This window comes from Lissotriton vulgaris, chromosome 1_2, assembly GCF_964263255.1.
Source record: "Lissotriton vulgaris chromosome 1_2, aLisVul1.2, whole genome shotgun sequence".
Lineage (NCBI taxonomy): Eukaryota > Metazoa > Chordata > Amphibia > Caudata > Salamandridae > Lissotriton > Lissotriton vulgaris.
Window position 1 is genome coordinate 323,965,765 of NC_141686.1, and position 24,575 is coordinate 323,990,339.

The following is a 24,575-nucleotide window of genomic DNA, read 5'->3' on the forward strand; positions in this document are numbered from 1 at the left end:
TAACAGCTGTGAGCCCGTGCCTGAGGTGCATCATCAGAGCTGTGTGAATAATAACAGCTGTGAGCCCGTGCCTGAGGTGCATCATCAGAGCTGTGTGAATAATAACAGCTGTGAGCCCGTGCCTGAGGTGCATCATAACAGCTGTGTGAATAATAACAGCTGTGAGCCCCGTGCCTGAGGTGCATCATCAGAGGTGTGTGAATAATAACTGCCGGCAGCCCCGTGCCTGAGGTGCATCATAACAGCTGTGAGCCCGTGCCTGAGGTGCATCATCAGAGCTGTGTGAATAACAGCTGTGAGCCCGTGCCTGAGGTGCATCATCAGAGCTTTCCATATCTCACTGGTATGCAATTAAACACATTTTGTCGAGTTACACTCACTCCTGTAATCTCACCCCATCCACATTGCTCAGGTCACCCAAATTCCTGCACTCTCTACCTCTACCACACTGCTTTCAAGAACAGCATACTCTTGCACACACTGTCACTGCTCACCAATTCAAAGTTTGCAAAAAATTTTATGCAACGCATTGTCATACACAATGCCAATAACTCAAACTTTAATGCTGCGAGACCTATTGCATTGTAAATGCTTGTTACTAGCAGGCATGGCGACGGGTGGACAGGGCTTATATAAAAACATAAAAAACAGACTAGCGTGTTAGAAGCCTATTGGGAGGCGGGGCCACCTCATAATAATGACTAGGACGAGGAGGACCTATGAGGGGGTAATGAAGATTTCCGGGAAGTAACAACATATGTTCCAGCAGTAAAAACCCTAAATTATCTTTTTTAATGTGGAAAGGCTTGTAGCCTCATCGGCCAGTTGCAGGGTAGCACCCCAGCTTTGCTAACTTCTGAATGGGACTACTAAGGTTGGTACTGTTTGGTATCGAATGAATCAGTACATTAAATCCAATTTAATGGTCAAATCTAATCTAATGTCACTAGTGGGCAAAGGCGCCACTTTATTTGTACAAGGTTTCCAGTGCTGGTTTACTGATGTCTGCAACACAAGCCAGGTGTACAACTTTCTGCCCTCCTGGGCAGACATGCGAACGGCTCCCAGGACAGGACAGAATAGGGGCCTGCGTAAGAAGACCGGTGTTACCTCCTTCCTGTAGGAAGCCACACAGGTCTTAGCTCAACAGGCGAGCTTTAATGGAGTAGGTTCCTTTTGAAGGGAGAGGGGTGCGCTATTATTTAGGCAGACAGGCTGTCACTGGGGCCAGGAAAGGAAAAGCCAGTTTTCAAACCTGTGTTTCCAGGGGCATGTAGCCACTTGGAAGCCACACCTCTGAGGGTGGGGTAGGAACCTCTGAGTGTCGAGAGAGGTGTCTCGTCTTTGTGGTAGTGGGCAGAATGGTGCATCCTGGGATAGACAGATGTCACACTTCCAGGAGGTGGTCATCAGGGGGGAGGGAACCTGGTAGCCCATTGGCTACCAACTGCATCCTACCCTGAGGGCATTTTCTGAAGATAAATAGGGCACCCCTGGCACTCAGATCTTGACTGACTCGGAAGAAGAAATGAAGAATAACTGCCCTGCTGAAACAGCAAAGAGACTGCACTGACTAGGACTGCCCCTGGTGGCTAGGGAAGGGAGAGACTGTGCCTGCGGTATCCTGCTGAAGGAGAAGTTCTCCCCAGAGCCCAGTCAAACCAAGAGAACTCAATGGGTAAGCAGACTGGCCTCCTGTTCGCAGCACAGGGACAAAACCGCTAAATAAGCATGTTGGTAGCCAAAGTCTTCAAGCTGCTACCACTGCTGCTGTGCATCGCGAAGAACTGATGCCCAGAGTTGCACCCAAGTTTGCTGAGCCCGGGAGTGCTGTCGGAGAGTCCCTGGAACGCTCAGAAGGAGAGTTATCAACTTAAGAAGGATTAGTCTGTGACTGCGACAACGGGCGACTGGCAGTCCAGTGACGAGTGGACTTCTGCCAGACCGGATATGACTTTGTGGGATGTCGACCCTGCAACCAAGACACCCTCACCATCTTCGTGGACCGAGGAATACATGTAGGAAGACCCCCATACACTGTGTCGCATCTGCCGCATCCTTAGAGCATCTTCAGCATCCTTCATCCCTTGCATCAGGACCACTCTATAGGAATCCATTGCAAGAAGACCCATCGACCGCGTCACATCCACAGCATCCAGAGCATCTTCAGCATCCTTCATCCCTTGCATCAGGACCACTCTATAGAATCCATTGCAAGAAGACCCATCGACGGCGTTGCATCCACAGCATCCTTGAACATCTTCAGCATCCTTCATCCCTTGCATCAGGACCACTCTATAGGAATCCATTGCAAGAAGACCCATCGACCGCGTCACATCCACAGCATCCAGAGCATCTTCAGCATCCTTCATCCCTTGCATCAGGACCACTCTATATGAATCCATTGCAAGAAGACCCATCGACCGCGTCACATCCACAGCATCCTTTGAGCATCTTCAGCATCCTTCATCCCTTGCAGCAGGACCACTCCATAGGAATCCATTGCAAGAAAACCCATCGACCGCGTCGCATCCAGAGCATCTCCAGCATCCTTCATCCTTTGCATCAGGACCACTCCATAGGAATCCATTGCAAGAAGACCCATCGACCGCGTCGCATCCACCGCATCCTTAAAGCGTCTTCAGCATCCTTCATCCCTTGCATCAGGACCACTCCATAGGAGTCCATTGCTACACAGATAAAGTGCCTGTAACTGCTGGACGAATGCTTCCCCTGTGAAGGGAACTGTTCTTGAGGAATTCCTGGTCCCCCGGACTAGCTGCCTGCTGGAGTTGGTCGCCCAAATGACTTCTTTTTTTACGACCTCATTGACACTTATCTGAGTTTTCTTTGAAAAAGTTTGTAAGTGTCCAACTCGTTGACTTTGCCAAGGCTTGCTCGTGGTTGAGTGAAATTGCATTGATTTTACTATTGCTTATAAAGTCTACCTATCTAAATTCTTATAAAAATACAACTCATTTGTAAAAATTGGTGTCTGATTTCTTGAGTGCTGTCAATTTCTTCAATTGTTTTGGTGCTCTTTAACCCCTTGGCCACGGCAGTAATGCCGCCGCGGCGCTGGGGGGGGGAGGGGGTCCGTGCGGCGCTGCCATGCTAGAGACGGAACCACTCCATCACGAGCCACGGGCGCGCTGTGCTTATGATGGAATGGTTCCGTCTCTGCCCCGCCCGCTCAATAAAACGGCAGCGCAGGCGCGAAATTGACGCCGCGTAGGCGGGGCGGCCGCGCCTTGACGGAACCACTCGGTCACCAGCACGGCGCATCCGTGGCTCGTGCCGAAGTGGTTTTATTTTATTTTTTATTTTTAGAGTTTTCTATAGCGCGAACTTGAACCGATTAGGTTATCAGAGCGCTTTACATAGCACAAGTTTCGTTACATGTTAACACAGCAGTTTACATAGAATCAGTTACGTTGCACATTTCAATAACTTGAACCGAATAGGTTATCAGAGCGCTTTAAATAAGACCGCATTCGATGTCCAGTGCCCTCCTCCGCCGTGTAGCGGGGGACCACTTCAAGCCCTCCGAAGTCGTCGAGCTGTCGGGACTAGGCTCCTGGAATGTCCAGTGCCCTCCTCCACCGTGTAGCGGGGGACCTCTTCCAGCCCTTCGAAATCGTCGACCTGTCGGGACTAGGCTCCTGGAATTTCAGCTGTCCCTTTACAACTACTTTGTTTGAAGTCATGACGGAGTTACTAGTGAACATAATACAACTAGAGATATAGTATTGCCATATAAGAAGGTAGACATTCTATCCAGAAAATGGTGTAAACACATGAGTGTAAACCCCGGCTATCCACCCGAGAGAGAGACTAGGCAAAGATGGCCGCCCCATATGAGGAGAAGAGACAGTAGTCCTCTTTTTATTATTGTGGCTTTGTGAGCAGGGAGGGCAGTTTCGTTTTCAAGCTAGCCCAGTTCCTGAGTTGCCTTGAGGGAGTCTTATCTTGCAGGGGCCTCGTGGGCATCTGAAGGCACAGGCGGTGATTTATTGCCTTTCTTTTTAGCACCCCGCCATTTTGAACAAAGGGTTGTGTCAAAGTACAAGCGATGGTCAAGAGAAGTATCTTTTTTGTGTAGCAGCCCGTCCGTTAGTGCTCAGTTCCAGATGTATGACCTTTTTTTGTGTAGCAACCCGTCAGTTAGTTAGTGGGGGGGGGGGCCTCGTCCACTGCCGCCCCCGAATCTCCGCGGTTTCCTGGTGCATCAAACAGCGTCCCCGAGCCCCTCCACTGCCCTCAAGGCTGTGGGAATCCTCTGATGTGGGGCGGGGGGCAATCGTGAACTGTAGGCACCGGAGACCTGCTCCCAGGGTCCCGGTGGCAGCCGGTGGGGGGGGGACGCAGGGGGTCACCCGAGCAGAGGAGGAATCACCGCTCTTGCCTGCGGGGTGCTCTGAGCCCTTGTGCCGCAGCCCCTTCCGTCACACCCGACGGCGCTGTGTGTTTCCCTCTCGTCTCGCTGCTCGACTAGGGACTCCACTCCGATGTTTCCCAGGGCAGCGACTCCACCCTCCCTCCCCCTCACCTCCAGCCTCCGAGGGTCCGATGTAGCGGGGGACAGGTTCAGCCGAGTGAGCTTCTCAGACAAGCAATGCTCACCGCGGACCTGCGGCAGGTGCCCCACGCACGGTTCGGGTGCACAGCGCCCGTCCGACTCGTCCCCGGTCTCCGCTCCTCCTCCCCGCTGCTCTACAGCCCGAGCTGGCAACGGGCGGCCGCCATGTTGGGTCCTCGGCGGGGATCAGGAGCACTCAGCAATCGCCGCTCCACCGGCACAAGCAGCGATCTGGGTAGCCCTGCAGGTGCCCCACACCCTCCGCCACAATTATGGAGCGTGTACGTCGCGGGGGGCCTCCCAAGGACGCTGGGCTCCGGGCCGGAGCAGCGCGCTGGCCGGGAGCCGAGACGGTTCCGTCACGAGTACTCAAGGGGTTAAATGCTTAACACTTGTTCCTCTGTGTAAGCCTGGCTGCTCAGTGCCATGGCTACTGAGGGCGGAGCTGAGGGTTTTAAAGCTGAAACCTACTGATCCTTAAGGGGTTAGTAAGTGTATTGCAGGGCGAGACCGCTCAACCACACCACAACCACACCACAAATTACAACCCATTTCCTCACAGTAAATAAACTCCAATAAGAAACATCCATGAAGGGATGGCTACAAAGTGCGTGCAGCCTCTGCGAAAAGGAAGAGTGCTATACCTTCGGATGATTCATGGACCACTGCGTGTGATCATTTGGAAGCGTGACTGGAGGTTCTAAGATAGGCAAGTCTGTGCTGGAATATCACATTAGTTTGTGTGAGTGAGCAGTCGGTGTGTGAGAAGGATCTCTGATATTCACTCTTTCCCTCTCATGCCCTTTAGCACCCCTCCTCATTCCTTCCCTGATACTTCTCACCCTGTCTCTCTTCCTTTCACTTGCCTTCTGCCTTATTTTAGCTATGCTCCTTTGCACCTCTGTTTTTACCCTAAATTGCGCCACTTCTTTACTCTGACTCCATTATTCACCCACAGTCACCTCATCTCTTTCCTTTAAATTCCTTCCTGCCCTCACCCTGTCCCCTTCTTCTCTTGTGTCCTAGGCCGAGGGCTACGCGGATGGCGACCTCACCCTTTATCACCGCTTTACGCTCATGGAGTTCCTGAAGGCAGAGAATGCAGTGGACTTTCTCTCCAAGGCTAGCGAGGTGAGTTCGCCCTTATGAGGCCATTCGGTTACTGTGAGGCGATGCTGCATCAAACAGGTGGTCTGATGTGCGAATGTTATTGAGGTAAGTCTGCATCCACAAGATCAGGCTGTTGAGGTGAACCTGCCAGAAGATCAGGCTGTTGCCGCATGGCTAGTGAGGTGAATCTGACACAAGGTGAGGCTGTTGCCGCAAGGCTAGTGAGGTGAATCTGACACAAGGTCAGGCTGTTGCCGCCAGGCTAGTGAGGTGAATCTGACACAAGGTCAGGCTGTTGCCGCCAGGCTAGTGAGGTCGACGCTTCACTTCTGTAACCTAGAGTTTAGTTCTAGAGCAGGGATTGGAATGAGACGCAGTGAGTGCCAGATACCTCTATTCATATACCGTGCCCATGAAGAATCTGTCTCCATATGGGTATGCAGAGCAGACTCGGGCATGCTGGCTAGTACTTCATTGCCTCCGATTTTCATCCGTTTCATCTATGTAGGGAATGTGTATGTTGTAGACAAAATGGACACAGCCTCAAACGCTGGCTTAAGTAAAAGCAGCGCTGAATCGTAGAGGAGTTAGAACCGTCCCTGGGTTTGAACAGCTCCTAAGTTTGGCTTCAAGTCCAGGTACTTGTAACGCAGACTATTAACTTAGGATAGCACCGCCCAGTGTCTGTGTAAAGAAGGGACCTGGCATGCAGCTATACAAACAGAATGTGGAATAATGCAGACCATGGCAGTAAAAGATGCATTAGGCAGGCACTCCCCGCTTTGGTGTAACTAATGTTGCATTCAAAAGCCATATAGTGGATAAGACACAACACAAACCACGTAAATGACACTTAACTAAAATGCAGATGCAGCCGTCTTAACTCATTTTAGCAGCTGGCCCAGGTTCTCTTGTAAGGTTTGCAACTGAAACTAGAAGTAAATCACAGAAAATCTTCAAAAAAGTAAACTAATCATGGTTTAAGCATAAGAGGCTAATTGCCTGCAATAGTGAGTTAAGACTACAACAAAAATAAGCTATTGTCGTTAACAAAATAATTCTCATTAGAATCTATTTTTGCTTTCAATGTAAACACAACTATGTAACCTTTAACTGTGTCCGCGCTAAAATAACCTTCAAGCTTTTATTGAATAAAAAGCTGAGCCTATGAAAATTGTACAGAAGGCAGGAAAACAATGCCACAAACCCGCCTTTTGGTTAAACATTTGGCAGCCTTAAAAAGAGTTTTGTGAAATTTGCACCATGCACAAATTCACCGGCTGAGTTCAAACTTTACCCCGCGCTGTACACAAGAGGTTAGTCTTAGATTCTGTTAATGAAATGGTCCGAAGACAAAGTGGCAGCGGGTAGACGGATTTACTGACACGTAACGTTCTTAATTTGCTCACTGTCTGGGAAGTTTCTTTGTGCAGAAGGTAGTTAGATTGAAGCTCCCAAGACGTTTAAACTGTTCTGTTCTTCTTTTGCGTCAGATCACATTGGATAACCCGGAACTGGAGCGGCACTCGGCTACAACAGCAGACGTGCGAGAGTGCTGCAAAGACATTAGAGTGCTGGGTCGAAAGGAGCTCAGGTAAGATGACTTCATGGACTCTGCGAGTGCGGCCGAGAGGATCATTCGGACAATACTCCTTTTGATATTCAGTAAAGTAATACATTCTGTTGCTGCACGCCCTGCTTACCTTCATATGGACTGTTACCAAGCCTCAGCAAAGCCCAGAAGTAAAAGCATCTGCACTACATGGCTGGGTGGGCAGGTTCTTGTAAGTCACGCATTTGGGTTTGTGGTTCCACAAGTGTGTAAACGCTCCTTCTTGGAGGGAATTTCAGTTTGGGGGGTAAAGGATCCCCCAGCACCATCTTGAGACAGCTAGGGTGACAGGTTAACCCATAAACATCCCTTAATTGGTACACTGAACAGAATGTAAAACTGTAAAGGAACAGCCCTTCCCTTACCAATCACCCCGGTTCAGCTTCTAATAACCAGTTGCTAGCCCGATGCATTTAGCTACTATGCTAATCAGAAAATACTGCATCTCTAATGAGCAGATGGGTGACTTTAGGGGACGATGTAGAATTAAAGGAGCTGCAATGGCAGCATCTGCTTATTAGATGAATCAGTCGGTCAAGCAGTATTTATATAGTGCAGCTAATCCCCCCCCCCTGGGGGGGGGGGTGATTATCCAGTTGCAAGATTTAAGAAAGAATCAAGCATTGGCTAAGGTCTCACCTATTCAAGAGCTTTTGGCTCTGCCAATGTCTTTTAGTCGCGCTGTAAAGGCAGCCTGGCTAAATGATACAAATCAAGCACGATGACCTGCGCTCTATTTCTAACATGTATATGTGCAGAAACGCAGCATGCCTCTGTACAATATTGCTTAAACACTGTCAAATCCAGCAGCTCTCGTATAGGCGAGACCTCTTGGCTGTGACAGTGCTTGTTTTATCTCTCATTTTTTCAAATATTTTTTGGGAGTGCTAAAAAGCTTATATATGCAATACCTGACCTATTGGCTTTGCCAGTGCTTGTTTTCTTTCTCTGTATTCTTTTTCATTTTTGCGGGATTGCCGAAATGTTCATATAGGCAATCCCCGACCTATTAGGCTTGCCAAGGGTTGTTTTCTTTATTTCTATTTGTTTTTAAAATATTTTTGGAAAGTGCTCAAAAGCTCTCTAGATACCGCTACCAGGCCACTTGTTTACTATTCATTTAATTTGCAGCGCATCTCACCCTGCATGGACACTGCTTCTAAACCATGCTACCATATAATCAGTGTCGTTGACAGTATCATTGTTTTATGGTTGTAAAATGACAGCCACAATTGGAAACACATCACCCATTTTATATTGGTTCCTTTGTGAATCAGTCTATATCATGCCATTTCAAGATGGCTGCTCGCTGATGTGTGTAATTTTTCACTTATTTGTAACTGCACACACATGCTTTTCATGTTTATGGAGTAGCATTTTGCCTTGTATACCCTTGTTGAGTATGCATATGTTTTATTGTGGATGGATGCAAGAAAAGCTCAGAAGGCTGAATGGATGAGTGAATGTAAGGATGTGTTAGTGACTGAGCTATTGACTACCTGAACTGACCTGTAACTCAAGAGGAGCTCTGTTGTAAGCCAGGCCTATTAATATTGCCAATGCTTGTTTGTTGTGTAGTTTGTTGTTTTATGAGTTTTCAGCATTTGTAGTGTATTGTTTTTTTCAATTGGAAACACATCACCCATTTTATATTGGTTCCTTTGTGAATCAGTCTATATCATGCCATTTCAAGATGGCTGCTCGCTGATGTGTGTAATTTTTCACTTATTTGTAACTGCACACACATGCTTTTCATGTTTATGGAGTAGCATTTTGCCTTGTATACCCTTGTTGAGTATGCATATGTTTTATTGTGGATGGATGCAAGAAAAGCTCAGAAGGCTGAATGGATGAGTGAATGTAAGGATGTGTTAGTGACTGAGCTATTGACTACCTGAACTGACCTGTAACTCAAGAGGAGCTCTGTTGTAAGCCAGGCCTATGAATATTGCCAATGCTTGTTTGTTGTGTAGTTTGTTGTTTTATGAGTTTTCAGCATTTGTAGTGTATTGTTTTTTTCAATTGGAAACACATCACCCATTTTATATTGGTTCCTTTGTGAATCAGTCTATATCATGCCATTTCAAGATGGCTGCTCGCTGATGTGTGTAATTTCTAACTTATTTGTAACTGCACACACATGCTTTTCGTGTTTATGGAGTAGCATTTTGCCTTGTATACCCTTGTTGAGTATGCATATGTTTTATTGTGGATGGATGCAAGAAAAGCTCAGTGGAAGGCTGAATGGATGAGTGAATGTAAGGATGTGTTAGAGTGACTGAGCTATTGACTACCTGAACTGACCTGTAACTCAAGAGGAGCTCTGTTGTAAGCCAGGCCTATGAATATTGCCAATGCTTGTTTGTTGTGTAGTTTGTTTTTATGAGTTTTCAGCATTTGAAGTGTATTGTTTTTTTCATGGGTCCCTAGTTCTTCTCAGTGCACGTCTATCCTGTCTTCAGCCAGTGTTTCAGTTACAACTGCACTGTGAAGACTTGATTAATTTTTTTTCCCCGCTTCAGTATTTTTAAGTTTATCTTTTGGTTTATTTGCGCTTTGCAAAAGCATGAACCTTCGAGGTCTGCAGTCTGCTTCGTTTTTGAAGTATTTTGTAGTTTCTGCTTTGAGTGTTTGCAGGTCCTCGTGTATTAGATGATGGTGAGCACTTAACAGCAAGAGCCCTCAACTCTTGAGCCTTCAGCCTCAACTCCATTGATTAGGTCTGAGAATATGAGTGATTCTCTGAGAACGTACTAGTAACTATAGACTTCCTGTTGCCGCAGTGTCTGATCAACAGGCTAGATCGACCTTACCAGGATGAAAAGAGATTTCTACTCGCACCTCAATACTCCCCTTCGACAGCAGTTGGGTTGAGCATCAGGCTCCTCCTTATGGTCAAAGGGGCATGGACGACTTAGAAATCTGAGGAGAGACACCCACATTAAATATGATCAGTTGAGGAACAAAATTCATAAAAACTGCACGCGTTGTGAGTTGGAAAACCAGCAGACCTGTAGGGTTCCCTTCCTGCGACTGCTTACAGCAGTAAATTGTAGTTCACGATATTTCAGGAACAAGGTGGTTTTATTTCTGAATTCTGCCCAAATTACACTTGAGTCTGTCATTGCTGTTGATAGATGAAGCTGTACTTGGCGCCTGCGTTAAGGCGGGTGGATTTACTTTCACATAAATCACTTGCATAGGTCCTGCGGAAGACGTTTGGAGAGAGACTTCCAGGTATCTTCGGTTATCAAATGTACCAAAGTTGCTGCCACACTTCGTAAAGCCATTTTATCTTTCTTTGAGTGATTCTGCTGCCAGAAGAGGTATTGGGGCGTGTTTTGAGCACTTGTCAAGCGCCGCTTGACAGGTGGATACCCCATCCTACAGAAATTGGTGAGGCCCAAATACTATTTTGCATCCTCGCTCCTTTGTCTAAGTGTTGTCTCTCTGCCTGACCGACCTCGCTGGGACAGCTCTTTGATGCCTTTGATCCAAGTTCGTGCTATATCAAACTTTGAAAATAAAGTGAAGGGGTGAGGTTCTAATAGATTGTTTGTGCTTTCACATTCACTGCTTGACATGTGCTGCTTCTGTCGTTTCTTGAGCAGTGAACGATTAATATCACCTCTTTACTTGTAATTACGCGGAGGGCGCAAATGTGCCTTCCTTTCCCCTTTGCCAGCCCACTTGTTAATCTACAGCAGTGCTGTGTAGCATGGAACAAATAACAGAAAAGGACTATGATGCATCCAGCGACAATGTACTTTAAAAAAAAAAAAGTGTTTTCGCTCTGGCTGCTTCGTTACGCTTTCTTAAATTGGTTTTAGTCACACTGTAAAGCATCTGCGCTGCTGGACAGCAGGATTGCAAAACATTGCGAAAGCCAATAGCTCATATATGCATGACCTATTGGCTTTGCCAATGCTTGTTGATCACATTGCTCCAGTACTGAATTTGTACAGCCAGTTACCTTTCCAAAAACACATATGATATAAGGCACTTGGCAAGTCTTTTTATGGAAATGCTTGCCGGTTTTCGAAGTAAGTGGTGCAGCGGTGTCAGTCAGCAGAATTCCTCACTCAGCAAGTTACATTCTCCTACAAGTTTCTGGCGTTGCTTATCCAGGGTGGGCAGGACTCATCCTCTCTATTTCTGTGCTTCGAATATGGGTTCCTGTCAGTTTCCGCAACCTAAAACTTAAGTATGGGCACATTTTGCGAATCAGCGGTTCGCGAATTCGCAAATCTGCGAATTCGCGGATTTTGCCACAAATTTGCGGATATTTTTGCGATTTTGCACCACCGCTAGTGTGTGTGAGGGGGTGAAACGGGGGGGCTTCTATGCGAGTTCTCATGCCTCTTGTGTGTATAAAAGGACAGGCACCGATCAGAGCAGCAGATAAGGAGAAAGAAGCTCGTGGTCACAGGAACTGCGCGGGGATAGAGCTCATGAAAGTCAAGGATGCAAAGGTCTCCAAGCATCATAGCTAATTATGGACGGTAGATATGGGTAGAACACACACCTGCCCAGCCTCGACAAAGCGCACATTTTTTTTGGGCTGATTAAGGAGTTACTGAATTTGACCTTCAACTCAGGCATCTGCTTTATCTATATCTGTAAGTGCTTCCTGCAGGTGCCTCGTTGTCTACTTGTAACTATTCTCTGACCCTGCTTCGAGGGTCAGAGCAGGGTAAGAGAATAGTTGCAATTAGGCAAGGAGGCGCCGCTCACGAAGCACTTACAGGGTTACAGCAGGTGCCCAAGTTGAAGTAAATTTCTTTGTAACCATTTTGTAAATGGTTACAAAGAAATTAGCTTCAACTTGAGCACCTGCTGTAACCCTGTAAGTGCTTCGTGAGCAAAAGTCGTCCCACTCACAAATTTGTGGATTTTGCCGCGATTTCGCGCGGATCGCGAAATCACGGAAAATTCGCGTGCGGAACGAATTTTCCGCCCATACTTACCTAAAACTCAGATGTGTCCCCTGTAAATGATTGCTCACCCCAGCCTTTTTCAGGCAGTCTAAGCATAGTGCTAGGAAGCAGCCTTTTGTTAGCAGTTCCCTTTATACATCATTACATAATGTAACACATGTGTATGATTAAAACAAACCAATTTATCGTCTAACTGCATTTGATGAAACTTCACGTGTTCTTGGTATTATAGTCTAGCAGTTTGGCCCCAGTACCCATCATCCTGGGGGTTGTAGTTTCACAATCCACAGCAGTAGCTCAGTTTTAGCGTTCTTGAATCTGGTGGCTGAAACCCTAGTGTTGGCTCAGACACCTGCTGGCATGGCGTCCATAGCTAGATATTTTCACCCCACTTGAAGGATGGCTACCTACACGTTGGTAAGGAGCTGAGATCTCGGGCACAATTTTGTTCCAGGAAATTGCCCCTTTTTGACATGGTCAACCCCACTTTTTGCCTAGTAAATGATGGGATTTCGACTGAACGTGCACCAGATTCCTACCAACCAAGTCCCCAGTGCCGAAGCTCTTTCCCAAAACCTTTAGCCCCCCCATGTAAGTCCCTAGTAAATGGTTCCCTGGGTCCTAAGGTACTAAAGAGGGTCTCTAAGGGGCTGCAGCACGAATTTTGGCACCCCAAAGGACCCCTCCCCAAACTCATGCAAAGCTGCCATTGCAGGCTGCGTGTCTTGGTGCAGACAAAGGTAAAAACACGACATCTCATACATTTCTGTGTGCCATGTCCTTAAACTGCATGTAATGTGTAGGTCACCCCTGCATCAGACCTGACAGCCCCCTGGCAGGGTGCAGAATATTACGTGAGGCCACACCTGCATGAACAGATATGCCCCTGTGCTGGTCAGTCTTTTTACTGCCAGTACAAGTGACCACAGAAACCGTTTTAAAAAGTGCTGGACACTGATGAAAACGAGTTCCCCAGCTTCACGATGGCTTCACTGAAAATAGGGATCGTCGGTATCTTGTATTGATAGACCCACACTGATTGCAGTGTTGGATTTACCAATACATGTGCCCAGAGTGTACCCTAGAGTTGTCCCCTGAAAACCTACCAGCCTCTGGTGTTCTTCCTGACAGGCTTCTTCAGGCCTGCCTCCCAAAATGCTGATCTAACCTCCTAGGGTGAGAGCTGTTTGTTCCCAGGAGACCCAGAAGCCTATCTGGGAAGAGGGTGTAACACCCCCTCCCACGGGATGACCTGCTGATGGGACTTCCTAAGATGGCAAGCTTTAAAGAGCAGCTGCCTTTGAAATACAAATCTGGCTCCCCTCAAGGAGAGGAAGCCACCCCCCTTTGTCCAGGACCACCCTTGGCCCCTGGACAGGTGGGAAAATTAGCTAAACAGGTACGTGTGCCACCTCCAGGCTAGTGCCACCCCTAAGGTGGGCTTCAGTGAACTGGACACAATTTTTCTAAAGTAGCCACCTTTGGGATGGCATACTTACTAATTCTGGGAGAGGGTTATGCGGCCTATGCCCTAACACCCCCCTAAATTCAGTATTTAGGGTAGCACCTGGCACCAGAGAAGCAGACCCTGACAACCTACGAAGGACACGAAGAGCCGCAGAAGACTGAAGAGAGCACCTGATTTGGCCCCAGCCCTGCTGTCCTGTCTGTCGTTCTCTGTTGAACCTGTGCCAAACATTACTTATCCTGCAGCTGTGGGCCTCCAAATCCTGGGAGGACTTCCTGCCTTTATTAAAGACTAAGACCTCCTGAAGAATAGCAGAGTTGTTCCTTGCAGAAACTCAAAAAAAGAAGACTGAGGCCTCTGGCACCGCTAACACCTTGCACCTGAAGCCACCACTGCTCCTGTCGACTCAAGCCTGAGTTGAAGTGAGCCACTCGTGTCAACAAGTTCCCCCAGGCGTCCGGAGCTTGAGTCCATCGTGGTTTCACCCCCTCGTGGACTCCCCAACGTCGCCTGCTGCCTCTGCACTCAGGCACATTCGCCCGCAACTGCTCCTGGGAAGTTAACCCGGCACCCATAGACGCTTCGCCTAAAGACACCTCTACATCCATCGCACTCGGTGAGAAGAGGACCCCAGGTGTCCCTACGTCTTCGAGCATCGGAACCCGTGAATCCCTCCCCCCTCCGTTGGTTCACCTTGACTGGCTTTCCAGCCAGAACCTGCAGCCTCTTGTTGCAGTGACTGGGCTCCCGGCTCTGTTTTGTACCCTGCACCCGGCCATCCTCGTGTTGCTGGTGGTGCACTGTTGGTGCTGTCTTGGACCTTGCCCACCATCATCTTAACTCCTGGAGATTGGTCTTGTAAGTAGCTGTACTATACCAGTTTGCAGAACTCGTTCTTCCTTCCATAGAATAGCGTTGCAGAACTCAGAAATTGCACTGTCCACTTTTTAATGTGAAAAGACTATATATTTCAAAATGTACTTACCCGAGTGGTCTTTCTCTGATGCCAAAACATATATAAAGATACTTGCTATTTTTCTGATTTTTCTGATTTGTTAAATCTTTTTTCGACCGTACTGATCATGAAAGACAATAAATATATAACATCGCAAAAAAAGAAGAAAGAAAAGAAAAAAACAATATATACATAGTCTCCAAAGCTTAACAATGACATTATGTGACAAGATGATAATACATTAAAAAATAATAATAATCCACATTTGTAAAGCGCACAATCACCCGTAAGGGTCTCTAGGCGCTGAGGGCCGTCGGGAAGATTAAGCAAGCTATTGCCCAGAGTCACATGGTGCTGGGCTAATCTGCTGCCGGTGCCGGGGATCGAACTGTGATCCCCAGATTCCGGAGTCAGTCGCCCTAGTCGCGGCGCCACACTTCTTCCACAAGACAATCAAATTTGTTTTTAGTTTAAAAAAAACGTACACAATTTTGGGGGGGTTAAAAAGTTTTAAAACGGTATAGGCCATTGACGGTGGCTAAAAGAAATTATCTTTCATTACATCTAAAATTCTAAAACCATGGGCCCAACACTGGCTGAGGGTGTAACACATGCCAGGGCAGAAGAAGCAAAGTAGGAGACGGTGATTACAAATAATCACTGTCGCAGTCTTCTTGCTTTTGATCTTGAGTCTGATTCTCCACACCCATCCTAGAACCTTCGCTAGAGCGATCACGATGCCTCCTGTGTGCTTGCCTATTTTTATGAATTGGTGTGGATCTCCTACTTTAAAAAAAAAAAAATTTATGGAGTTTTATATAGGGCGAACTTGACCAAAAGGTATCTGGTATCGGAGCGCTTAACATAGCACCAGTTGTGTTACATGAGGACACGTTCATTTTTGTTAGGCACGGGGAGTTTAGGTGATTTGCCCAGAATCACAGGCTGTTCAGCGTCCTTGCCGAGACTCTAATCCAGTTCCCCAAATTCAAGGTTGACCGCCCGAGCCGTTAGGCCAACTCCTCTCCCCTCCTTGAGTCTTGTGTGTCATTTATGGATCATTTACGTATTTGCAAATGTCTTCCACTCCTCTGAGTTGAGCCTAAGGCTGCTCGACCACACTACCCCCTAGTAGACCACTTTGGGATTGACATAGCAAACCCTGTCCACTCATAAGGAAACCCCTGCACTCTTTACACGGTATATGAAATTCTTGATTTATCACATAAAGAGCCAGCTTCCTACATTGGTGGTGGGAGCGATGGGATACAAGACTTGACATTTGCTGGACCACTTGGTTAATAAGTGATTCCAAAGCAGAATCCAAAATGGTTTGCAGAGGAGGGCCACAATGGACCCCTTTCCATTCACAATTCGTAAGTTTGATGCCTGCTGGCCTGTAGGGTCGTCTCCACCAGATACCCAAGTAGATTCTGTAAAGAACTTGTGGATCAAATTTGATAATAAAATGTATTTCCATAACTAAATTATCTCGGTGGTGTGCTTGTGTTTTGCCATTTTACGTATGGCAAAAAAAATCTGCATTTCCTCTCATTTCCGGCGCTAGGATGAGTGATATTGGCTTTGGTTATGTCCAGGTTGGACTATGCCAATGCGCTGAATGCCAGCCTGTTGAGACCACTTCAGACTGTTCAATATGTGGTGGCGCGGCTGCCCTTGGGCTTCCCAGACAAGAGCCCATTACCATGCATCTGTGTCATTTGCATTGGCTCGCCATGGAAAGACGGATTCTTTTCAAGTTCTCTCTGTTAATGCACCGAGCGCTACACCATTCAGGACCGGACTATTCTGCAAGGATTGCCTACGACAGCCCCTTAAGGGCATTATGGCCCTCCAATAACCACCAGGCCAGGTCCCAAGACTTTGTCTGGCTTAAACTGGTAGACACTGGTTTTATTTCTTGGGCCTGGTGGGTTGGAGTAATTTCCAGTTGGATTTGCGACAGATCAATGATGAAGCATTGTTTGAGAAAAAGGCCCAACACTTTGCTTTTTACGCAGTAGCTGCCTTCTTCCTTTCTCTTCCTATTCATGTCACCCAAAGTGGGGTCAGAACCAGTGGGGACCAGTTGCTGAAAGCCTGGGGAACCTCACAAAGGCGGCAAGCCTTTGGAAGCTCCCCCCTTCATGGACCCTACCCATCCTGGGGGAGGAGGCTTGGCACCTCGTCCCATGATGTGCATTGTTTCAGGCCCCCAAGAGTAGCAGGCTCTCGACCCAGGGGTCCAGAAACATGTCTGGTGGTGGCAGTTGAAGGCAGCCACTTAGCCTGGACACTAGTGGTAGGTTGTTTTTCAGGGAGCATCTCTAAGATGTCCTCTGTGTGCATTTTTCATTAAATCACACTCTGGCATCAGTGTGGGTTTAACGTGCTGAGAAGTTTGATACCAAAATTCTCAGTTTTCAGTGCAACGATTCTGGTGCTGTGGAGTTCGTAATGATAAACTCCCAGACCATATACTCTTAATGGCTTTACTGCACTTACAATGTCTAAGAATGGACTTAGACACTGTAGGGGTACAGGGCTCATGCACCTGTGCCATGTTGACTCTTCACTTTGTTCTGCACTAAGACACGCAGTCTGCAAAGGCAGTGTGTGTGTGAGGGTACAGGACCTTTAAGGATGACGCAATAAGTGCTGCAGCCCTTAGAGGTCTTCCCTGGTCACAGTGCCCTGGGTACCTGTGATACCATTTGCCAGGGGCTGACCTGTGGCCAGAGATGCCAATCGGGTTTTGTTTTTAATGCAGGTTTAGGGACAGACGCCTTGAGCACCTGATTGGCAGAAGCCCAGGGCACACTCAGTCAAAGCAGTTCAGCAAAAAGGAGGGGCAGCCATGCAGAAAGAGGGCACTCTCTCACATGTCCTTGCTTAATGTTTCTCCTGTTTTCAGATGCTACTTCATTCTCATCAGGTTCCCTGTTGGAAAGGCACTTAGGTGTTTTGTTCTAATGATGGAGTTTTAGAAGACTGAAGGATTAAACCCTCTTAGGGTGTGTTTTAGTTGTAGCATGAACCTGACCCATCTTGCCTAAGAGTTGGCAGCGATCTGCTTTGGGTGACCTCTATCAGAGTCTGCCTCTTACCCCGTCTTCATCCTGGTGCCACTGTATGAGCTCCTCTGATTGCACCACTGACCGTCCCCATCCCCCTCCCCCCAGCCTCACGGTGAGCTCGACAGGCTTGGTGATGATCCTCCTCCAGGGCTATAACCCTCCTCTGGAGGTCCAGTTGGATGGGACGGTCTCTTACTCCACCGCCCTTTATTTATTTATTTATTTACTGGCATTTATAGAGCGCAAACAAATACCCTTGGGTGTCTCGGCGCTAAACTGCAGTAATGTCTCTCCTTAGAGGTGGGTACAGCGGGCTGATTTTCTGTGTTACTGGTCGAATAACCACGTTTTCAGTCTTTTCCTAAACTGTAGGAGTGAGGGGCTGGATTTGACGTAGTAAGGTAGGGTATTCCAGATCTTGGAAGCCGCAACAAGGAAGCGACGGTCGCCCCATGTGACTGTTCTGCTACGTGGAGTCATTAGTTGGTTAAGTGGTAGAGGATCGAGCATTCTAACTGGATTGTAAGGTTTTAATTGATCTTTTAGGAAACGAGGCCCCTGGTCCTGCATTACTTTGTAGACTGTACACGTGGCTTTAAACTTTATCCTATTTTGGACAGAAAGCCAGTGATAGGTCCTCAGAGTGTCCGAGATGGGAGCGAATTTGGGTTTTTTGGATAGCAGGCGTGCGGCCGCGCTCTGTACCGTCTGAAGCTTTTTTGTGACTCTATTTTGTGCATTCAAAAAGAGTCCGTTGCAATAGTCTAGGGAGGTAAGAACCAATGATGTGACCAGGGTCTTAGCGGCCGTGTCAGGCAGAAAAGGCAGGATTTTCCTAATCATCCTGAGTTTAAAATGGGCCGTGGAAGTTACCTTATTGGCATGGGCCATAAAGTTGAGCTGGTCGTCAAAAATAACTCCCAGATTTCTGACCTTGGAGGTGGGACAAGGTGGGGTGCCAAAAGTTAATGGCCACCAAGACGTAGGCCAGGATGGCGAGAGATTGCCAAAGATGACCACCTCCGTTTTCTCAGAATTGAGCTTCAGGCAGTTTCCTGCCATCCACTCACCTATGGCTGTCATGCCTGTTTGGAACCGTTCGGCCACCTCCTGACCGTCACCCTTAATGGCCAACACCAACTGCGTGTCGTCAGCGTATGAGGTTAGGCTCATCCCATGTGCTTTGATGACACTAGCAAGGTCCGACACATAGATGTTGAATAGTGTCGGACTTAGGGATGAGCCTTGTGGAACCCCACACGGTAACAACAGATTGGCAGATTGGAATGGTCCTAATGTGACCGCCTGAGTTCTGTTAGCCAAGAAGGAGGCCAGCAAATTTCTCGCAGTGGACTGGATACCCATTTTTTCGACACGGTTGACCAAGGTCTTGTGGTCAACCGTGTCGAATGCTGCAGACAAGTCTAGGAGTACCAGCAGAGCTGTCCCTCCTTGGTCTCGGATGACTCTGATGTCATCCGCTGCTTTAATGAGAGCGGTTTCCGTCCCATGATATTTACAGCCCTCTGCCTGGACTTGACCTGAACTAGTGTTTTGGACTTTTCTGTCACCCTTACACACTGTAGTAATGCTTTCCGTGTTTTTGTATGTAGTGTAGATGGATTCATGGTGATCCTTCTTCTGACCTCCTGTACTTGTTTTTGATCTCCAATTCTGCAGTGTTTGAGGCTCGTTTGGATACTTGTCTAAAGTCCCTTGTTCTTTTCAGGAACCGTCGGGCCGGCTTTAGCACTGATGGAGAGCCCTGAGCGACAGTCTTTTCTGCTCCATCCCCTCCATGACTGCCTTCTTCATGAATTCCCTCACTACCACCCAGCAAAAGTGCCCTTCATCTCTCCAGAGCCCCCTCTGTTTGGGATGTAGGTGGGGGAGTGTGTACAGTGCTCGTATAGTGCCAAACATTTGACGTCTACACCCCCTCCAAAACCTGTTTTCTGTCCAGACCAAATATGGCAGTGTGGCAGAAGAATGTTTATGGCGTTTTCACACGCCCCTCACCATAGTCCGCTCCAGGTGCAGCTGCATCAGTCGCACAGCCCTCGGAACGGTCTTGATTACCTGTTAAGGTGTTTTGTTTAGGTATATCGCTTAGCTCCTTTCCTTTTCATCAGTTTACACCTTTGCATTTTGGGGGTCATAAACCTTTCCAACATGTTCTATGGCAGAGGTTCTTTTATAGATTCACATGCAATGAAAAGTGCAAGTGCTAGACAACTATTTTTACCAGCAAGTAACTTTTTTTCAATATAATTCTCTCCTGTGGGGTCATAAGTTGGCCCCCTCATCCTTCTATTCTTAGAGTTTTCTGAAGGTATTCTGTGACTTGTGAAACTCAAAAATTAGGCAGAGTCCTCTGCAGTCTAGCTCTGGGGTTTGTAATCTTTGTCTAAACAGAACAGCGGGACCTACGCCAATGTATATTGACAAAATCGCATATCCTCTTCTGCCATTGGGCGGAAGGTTGTAACTTTCCGTGACTTACTGAAAATAAGCACTGCCGGACAGCTATGTTTGCTCTCCCTCTGCCACTTTTGGGTCTTACCTTGAACTCATTCTGTATCACCTGCTCTCAAGATATGTGGGTCTCACCTCCCACTCAGACCTCCCCAACCCCCTTGGCTTTATCCTATTCCCCACTCCTCATTATCGCTGCCCCTTTAACTCCTTTCTGTATTAGCAAGTTAGTCTTTTTCTGTTTTTGGTGTCCGCTGCTGTAGAAGGATGTATAAGGGCTGAGCCTCCCTGGCCGCAACCCTCTTCCTCAGTCTTACCTGGCCATGGAACGCCCTTAGGTGATTCCACTTGTCTTTGCTTCTTTTCATAGGTCCCTTTTGAGCTGGCGTTCCAAGCTGCGACGATACCTGGCACGAAAGCTGAAAGACCAAGCCAAAGAGTTGGACGGGGGTATCAGGTGAGAGATTGCACACATTTCTTGATAGTTTAGACCTCTGATGGTATCTGTGGATGCTATGGGGGTGGGGTGTAGGCGAGGGCACGTATGTAAAGTGCTGCCTCTGTCAGCAGATGGATTAACATGGCACAGACTGTAACATAATTAACTCTATCCCGTTCTTCAGCCTGAGCTCTGGTGAAGAGGAAGATGCCGACGAGGAGGAGAAGGAGGCAAAGCTTATCACAGAACCTGAGAAGGACCCGGAGCAGGAGGAAGAGGAGGAGCTTGAGAAGCGTCTGGCTGAGTTGAAGGCAGAAGAGGTGGCTGAACTGAAGAGGTGAGCTAGATGTGGTCTGCCAGAGAGATGATTACTGTTCTACAGTTGGGACCATATTTGTCATGGCATGCTTGTGCTTCAGACACCAGCCCGTGCTCAGGCGCGGTTTCATAGTGTTGTGAGGCACATTCTACCCCAACAGTTCCACTTTATATTCCTAAAGAGGTAAGGCGAATTTAAGAATGTTTACGCAAATATTGGCTTACACAAGCCCTGGTCACCTCGGACCCCTTAACTAAAATCTCAAAGTTGGCCTACATAAAACTAAGGCCAAAGCGTGTAAGACCCCCAGGCACAGGGAATGGCCCTGCTTGACATGCTAGTCACCCCTGCTCAGTGATTCCCAATTTTCTTTGTATAGAAGAGACACTTTGCTGTGGTGCTCATTACACCCATTTAAAATAACTTCCCTTCAAGGGGAGGTGTTGCACTTTGGACACCTCCTGGTGTTAGTCCATGAAAAGTTTGGGACTCTTGTATTTCTACTCCCGAATCGTACTGTGATCCTGAGCAACCATGTACTCCGGCCATATTCTTGCACCCACGATTGGGCAGAAGGGACAGATGCATTGAAAAGGGTAGAGTGGACAAATGGGCACAAACTGGCACCTCCAGGTCACCCTGTCTCTTGCCGTGCTCCCCAGTGTTCCATACTGTCTCCTGCCGTCTTCTACCTGTACATGGAGCCGCTTGACGCTCTTCTCCTAGATAACTGCATCAAGATTCACTAATATGGTGACACACACTTGAACTTCTCCTTCTTCAGGTTTCCACACCTCAATCAATGCTTGTACATCACCAAGATGTGTATGTCCAGTGCCTATCTGAAGCTCAACGTAACCAAGGCAGAATTCCGTTAATTTGCTAAGAACAAATAAGATACAGTGCAAACCTGGCACAATGACGTGAACCTGGACAAATTCAAGCACCAACTTTCACTGAAAACAGTCACTTGAATTTCTCCTGGTCACCAACCCCACCCTTGAGAAACACATTGCTAAAAAAACAGACGGCCTAGAACCAGCTCTGTCTTCTAAAGACAGACAAGCCATCTCTTTCAGATAATGATTTCAGAAGTGTTCAAGTCCTCATACTCTCACTTCTGGGTAGTGGTTACGAGCACTTTAGTGTGGTTTGGAGGATCCAGGTTTTTGTTAAGACATTAAGTCAAAAGATCTATGTGACTATTTCAGGGAAAATTGTTGCTGCTAAATAGTCTGAAGTATTGTCAAGGCATTTACAAACACAAAGTTTATCTTTCTACACTGAGGAAGATATGCAAGGAGTTAAATTTGAAACCTTCTGCAAATGTACCCAGAAATTGGTGTCCCAGCATTCACCCCAGATCAGACGTTATGCCCCTACAGAACCGCAGAACTATAGTCAGAGCTTTACTTCTATAATATAGTAATTGTGAGAGCTGATGAATTCCCCATTAGGAAAAGACAAAATAAATATGGAAGAGCTGCCCGGAGAAATCCCCTTTTCTCCAAAAAGAACTTAGCTGCACAGCCTAAGTTTGCAAAACATCTCCTGGAACATCTCCTTGTACGAGACACAAGACTTCTCCAATAGTGTCACCAAATAGATCAGACCAACATGCAGTTGTAAGACTGTCTTGCTCAAGTACGTTTGCCGAAAGCAAATCCTGCGTATCACCATAAGAGCCTCATACCAGCCGTCGAGCTTGGCGGTGATGGAGTATGGTTCCAACAGCTTTGTATCTGTTGGACAAAGACACCTCACAGACATGGAGTGCACCATGAATGTCCCTCCATACAGGTGCATTCTATAGGATCATGTGAGATTGCCCGTCTAACATCTGAGGTAGGTGATGCATCAGGACAATGAACCAAGCACATCAGTTGACCCAGTGACTGAATGGCTTAAAACGCACGGAATTAAAAGAATGAGGGTTTTAGAATGGCCAAGTCCTTCGCGACCTCATCCCCAGTAAAATGCTATGGCAGGATCTAAAAACGGCATACGTGAGTGGCCCCAATCCTCAGCAAGCCTGAGTAGGTTTATAAGGGGTGGGACAGAGTTGCTCCCGTGCAGTGTGACAGACTAAAGGACTTGGGGGGGGAAATGTTTACTTCCAGTTATTGCTGCTCATGACAGTGCCACTTGTTTGATTTACGAGACAGATTTCTTTGTTTAATAAAAGGTCTGTTATTTGTTACCTCAGATTAGGTTTTCCTAAAGCTAGCACTAGAGGAATGTTATATTTATTAATACACAAACCCATGGTATTTTAACAATGTGTAAAAAAAAAAAGTTCACATCACTGTAGCTGGTCTGCCTGAAAATTCCTTTGTAAACAGCAGTTGGCCCAGAAAACTGTAGTAGAACACATCTCTTACCTCAGCCGAAGAGACCATGTATTACTACACACGAGAACCTCCACTGTCTCTGTAAAGGAGGCTAAAGTTACACTGAAATCTTAAACTCTTCATAAATTATTATTTAACTCAACCTTAATATCCATTTGTTGGCAAACACTTTACTGTCATCGCCTCAGACTTTTGGATGCTCCATAGTCTTATCTGCGACAGTAGTCCTCTCTTGTTTAACCCTTGTTTCCTACTTCGCTTTGAAGGACATATAACTGACCAGCACCTACCCAGCTCTACAGCTGCACTAAACTCACTCGTTTTACTGATCTTTAAGTCATTTTGTGTCCTCAGGAAGAAGAAAAAGATCTTAAAGGAGAACCGGAAGCTGCGAGAACGTGTGGAGCTAAAGATGGATCTCCCAGGTGTCTCCATTGCAGAGGAGGGCGAGACCGGCATGTTCTCTCTGAAGTCCATTGGGAAAACCAAGGTGCGACTGAGCGGAGGTGCAGCTATGGGTGGGCTCCAGGAAGGATGTACTTGGGGTGGTGAGAGGTAGTGGTGTAAGCTATGATAAGAAGTTCAGCAAACTGTTTTACAATTCCTCCAATAGCTGTGACTGCTGCAAGTGACGACTGAGATGCGCTGGAAGAGCTATGTCTGGGTATCCATAAAGGAATTGCCTATATCTGGGTATCCATAAAGGAATCAAAGAAGGTGCTGTTTGTTGTTGTAGTAGTGACAGTCCCAGTGCTCAAGTGGGGGGTCCCAGTGCTAGAAGAGTGGGAGGGGGCTCCTGATCCAGACTGAAGTACATTGGTAGAGTTCTGGATGGATTCTGTTTTGTAAAGTTGAGCGGTGGAAATTAGTGGTGGAGTTCAAGACTGACTGTATTTGCAGAGGTGTGCACAAGCCGCAGTACTAATATGCACTTGTTTCTATCCAGATCCTGGACGAGATGGTGCGAGGCGACATGACGTCTGCGGATCTACTCTTGCAGTCTCAGGCACAAGGGGGAGATGTTTATATCTCTGATGAAGAAATGGCTGGAGTAGATGAGATTTCTCTTGCTAGTGACCTGGATGATGAGGATATGGAGGAGGTGCATGCCATCGAGAAGACCCTGGTGAAGGGCAAGAAGGACGTCTCAGTGAAGAAGTAAGTGCTTGGCCTTGAGAAGAGATGTTGTTTTGGTGCTAGGACCTCTGTGCCCAGGCTCAGGGGCATCTCTCTTAGCCAGTGACATGGTGTTA

General features: G+C 47.2%; 1 protein-coding gene across 4 annotated transcripts in view; it reads left to right on the plus strand.

Annotated features, from left to right (window-relative positions):
- FTSJ3 (FtsJ RNA 2'-O-methyltransferase 3) overlaps positions 1-24,575 on the plus strand; it is a 109,668-nt gene that overhangs the window by 35,420 nt on the left and 49,673 nt on the right. For all 4 annotated transcript variants that reach the window (XM_086953396.1, XM_086953397.1, XM_086953399.1 and 1 more), the window contains exons 9-14: positions 5,606-5,710; positions 7,183-7,283; positions 20,584-20,670; positions 20,837-20,989; positions 23,677-23,812; positions 24,269-24,480. In XM_086953396.1, the coding sequence (XP_086809522.1) occupies positions 5,606-5,710; positions 7,183-7,283; positions 20,584-20,670; positions 20,837-20,989; positions 23,677-23,812; positions 24,269-24,480 (794 nt within the window). The remainder of the gene's footprint in view (positions 1-5,605; positions 5,711-7,182; positions 7,284-20,583; positions 20,671-20,836; positions 20,990-23,676; positions 23,813-24,268; positions 24,481-24,575) is intronic.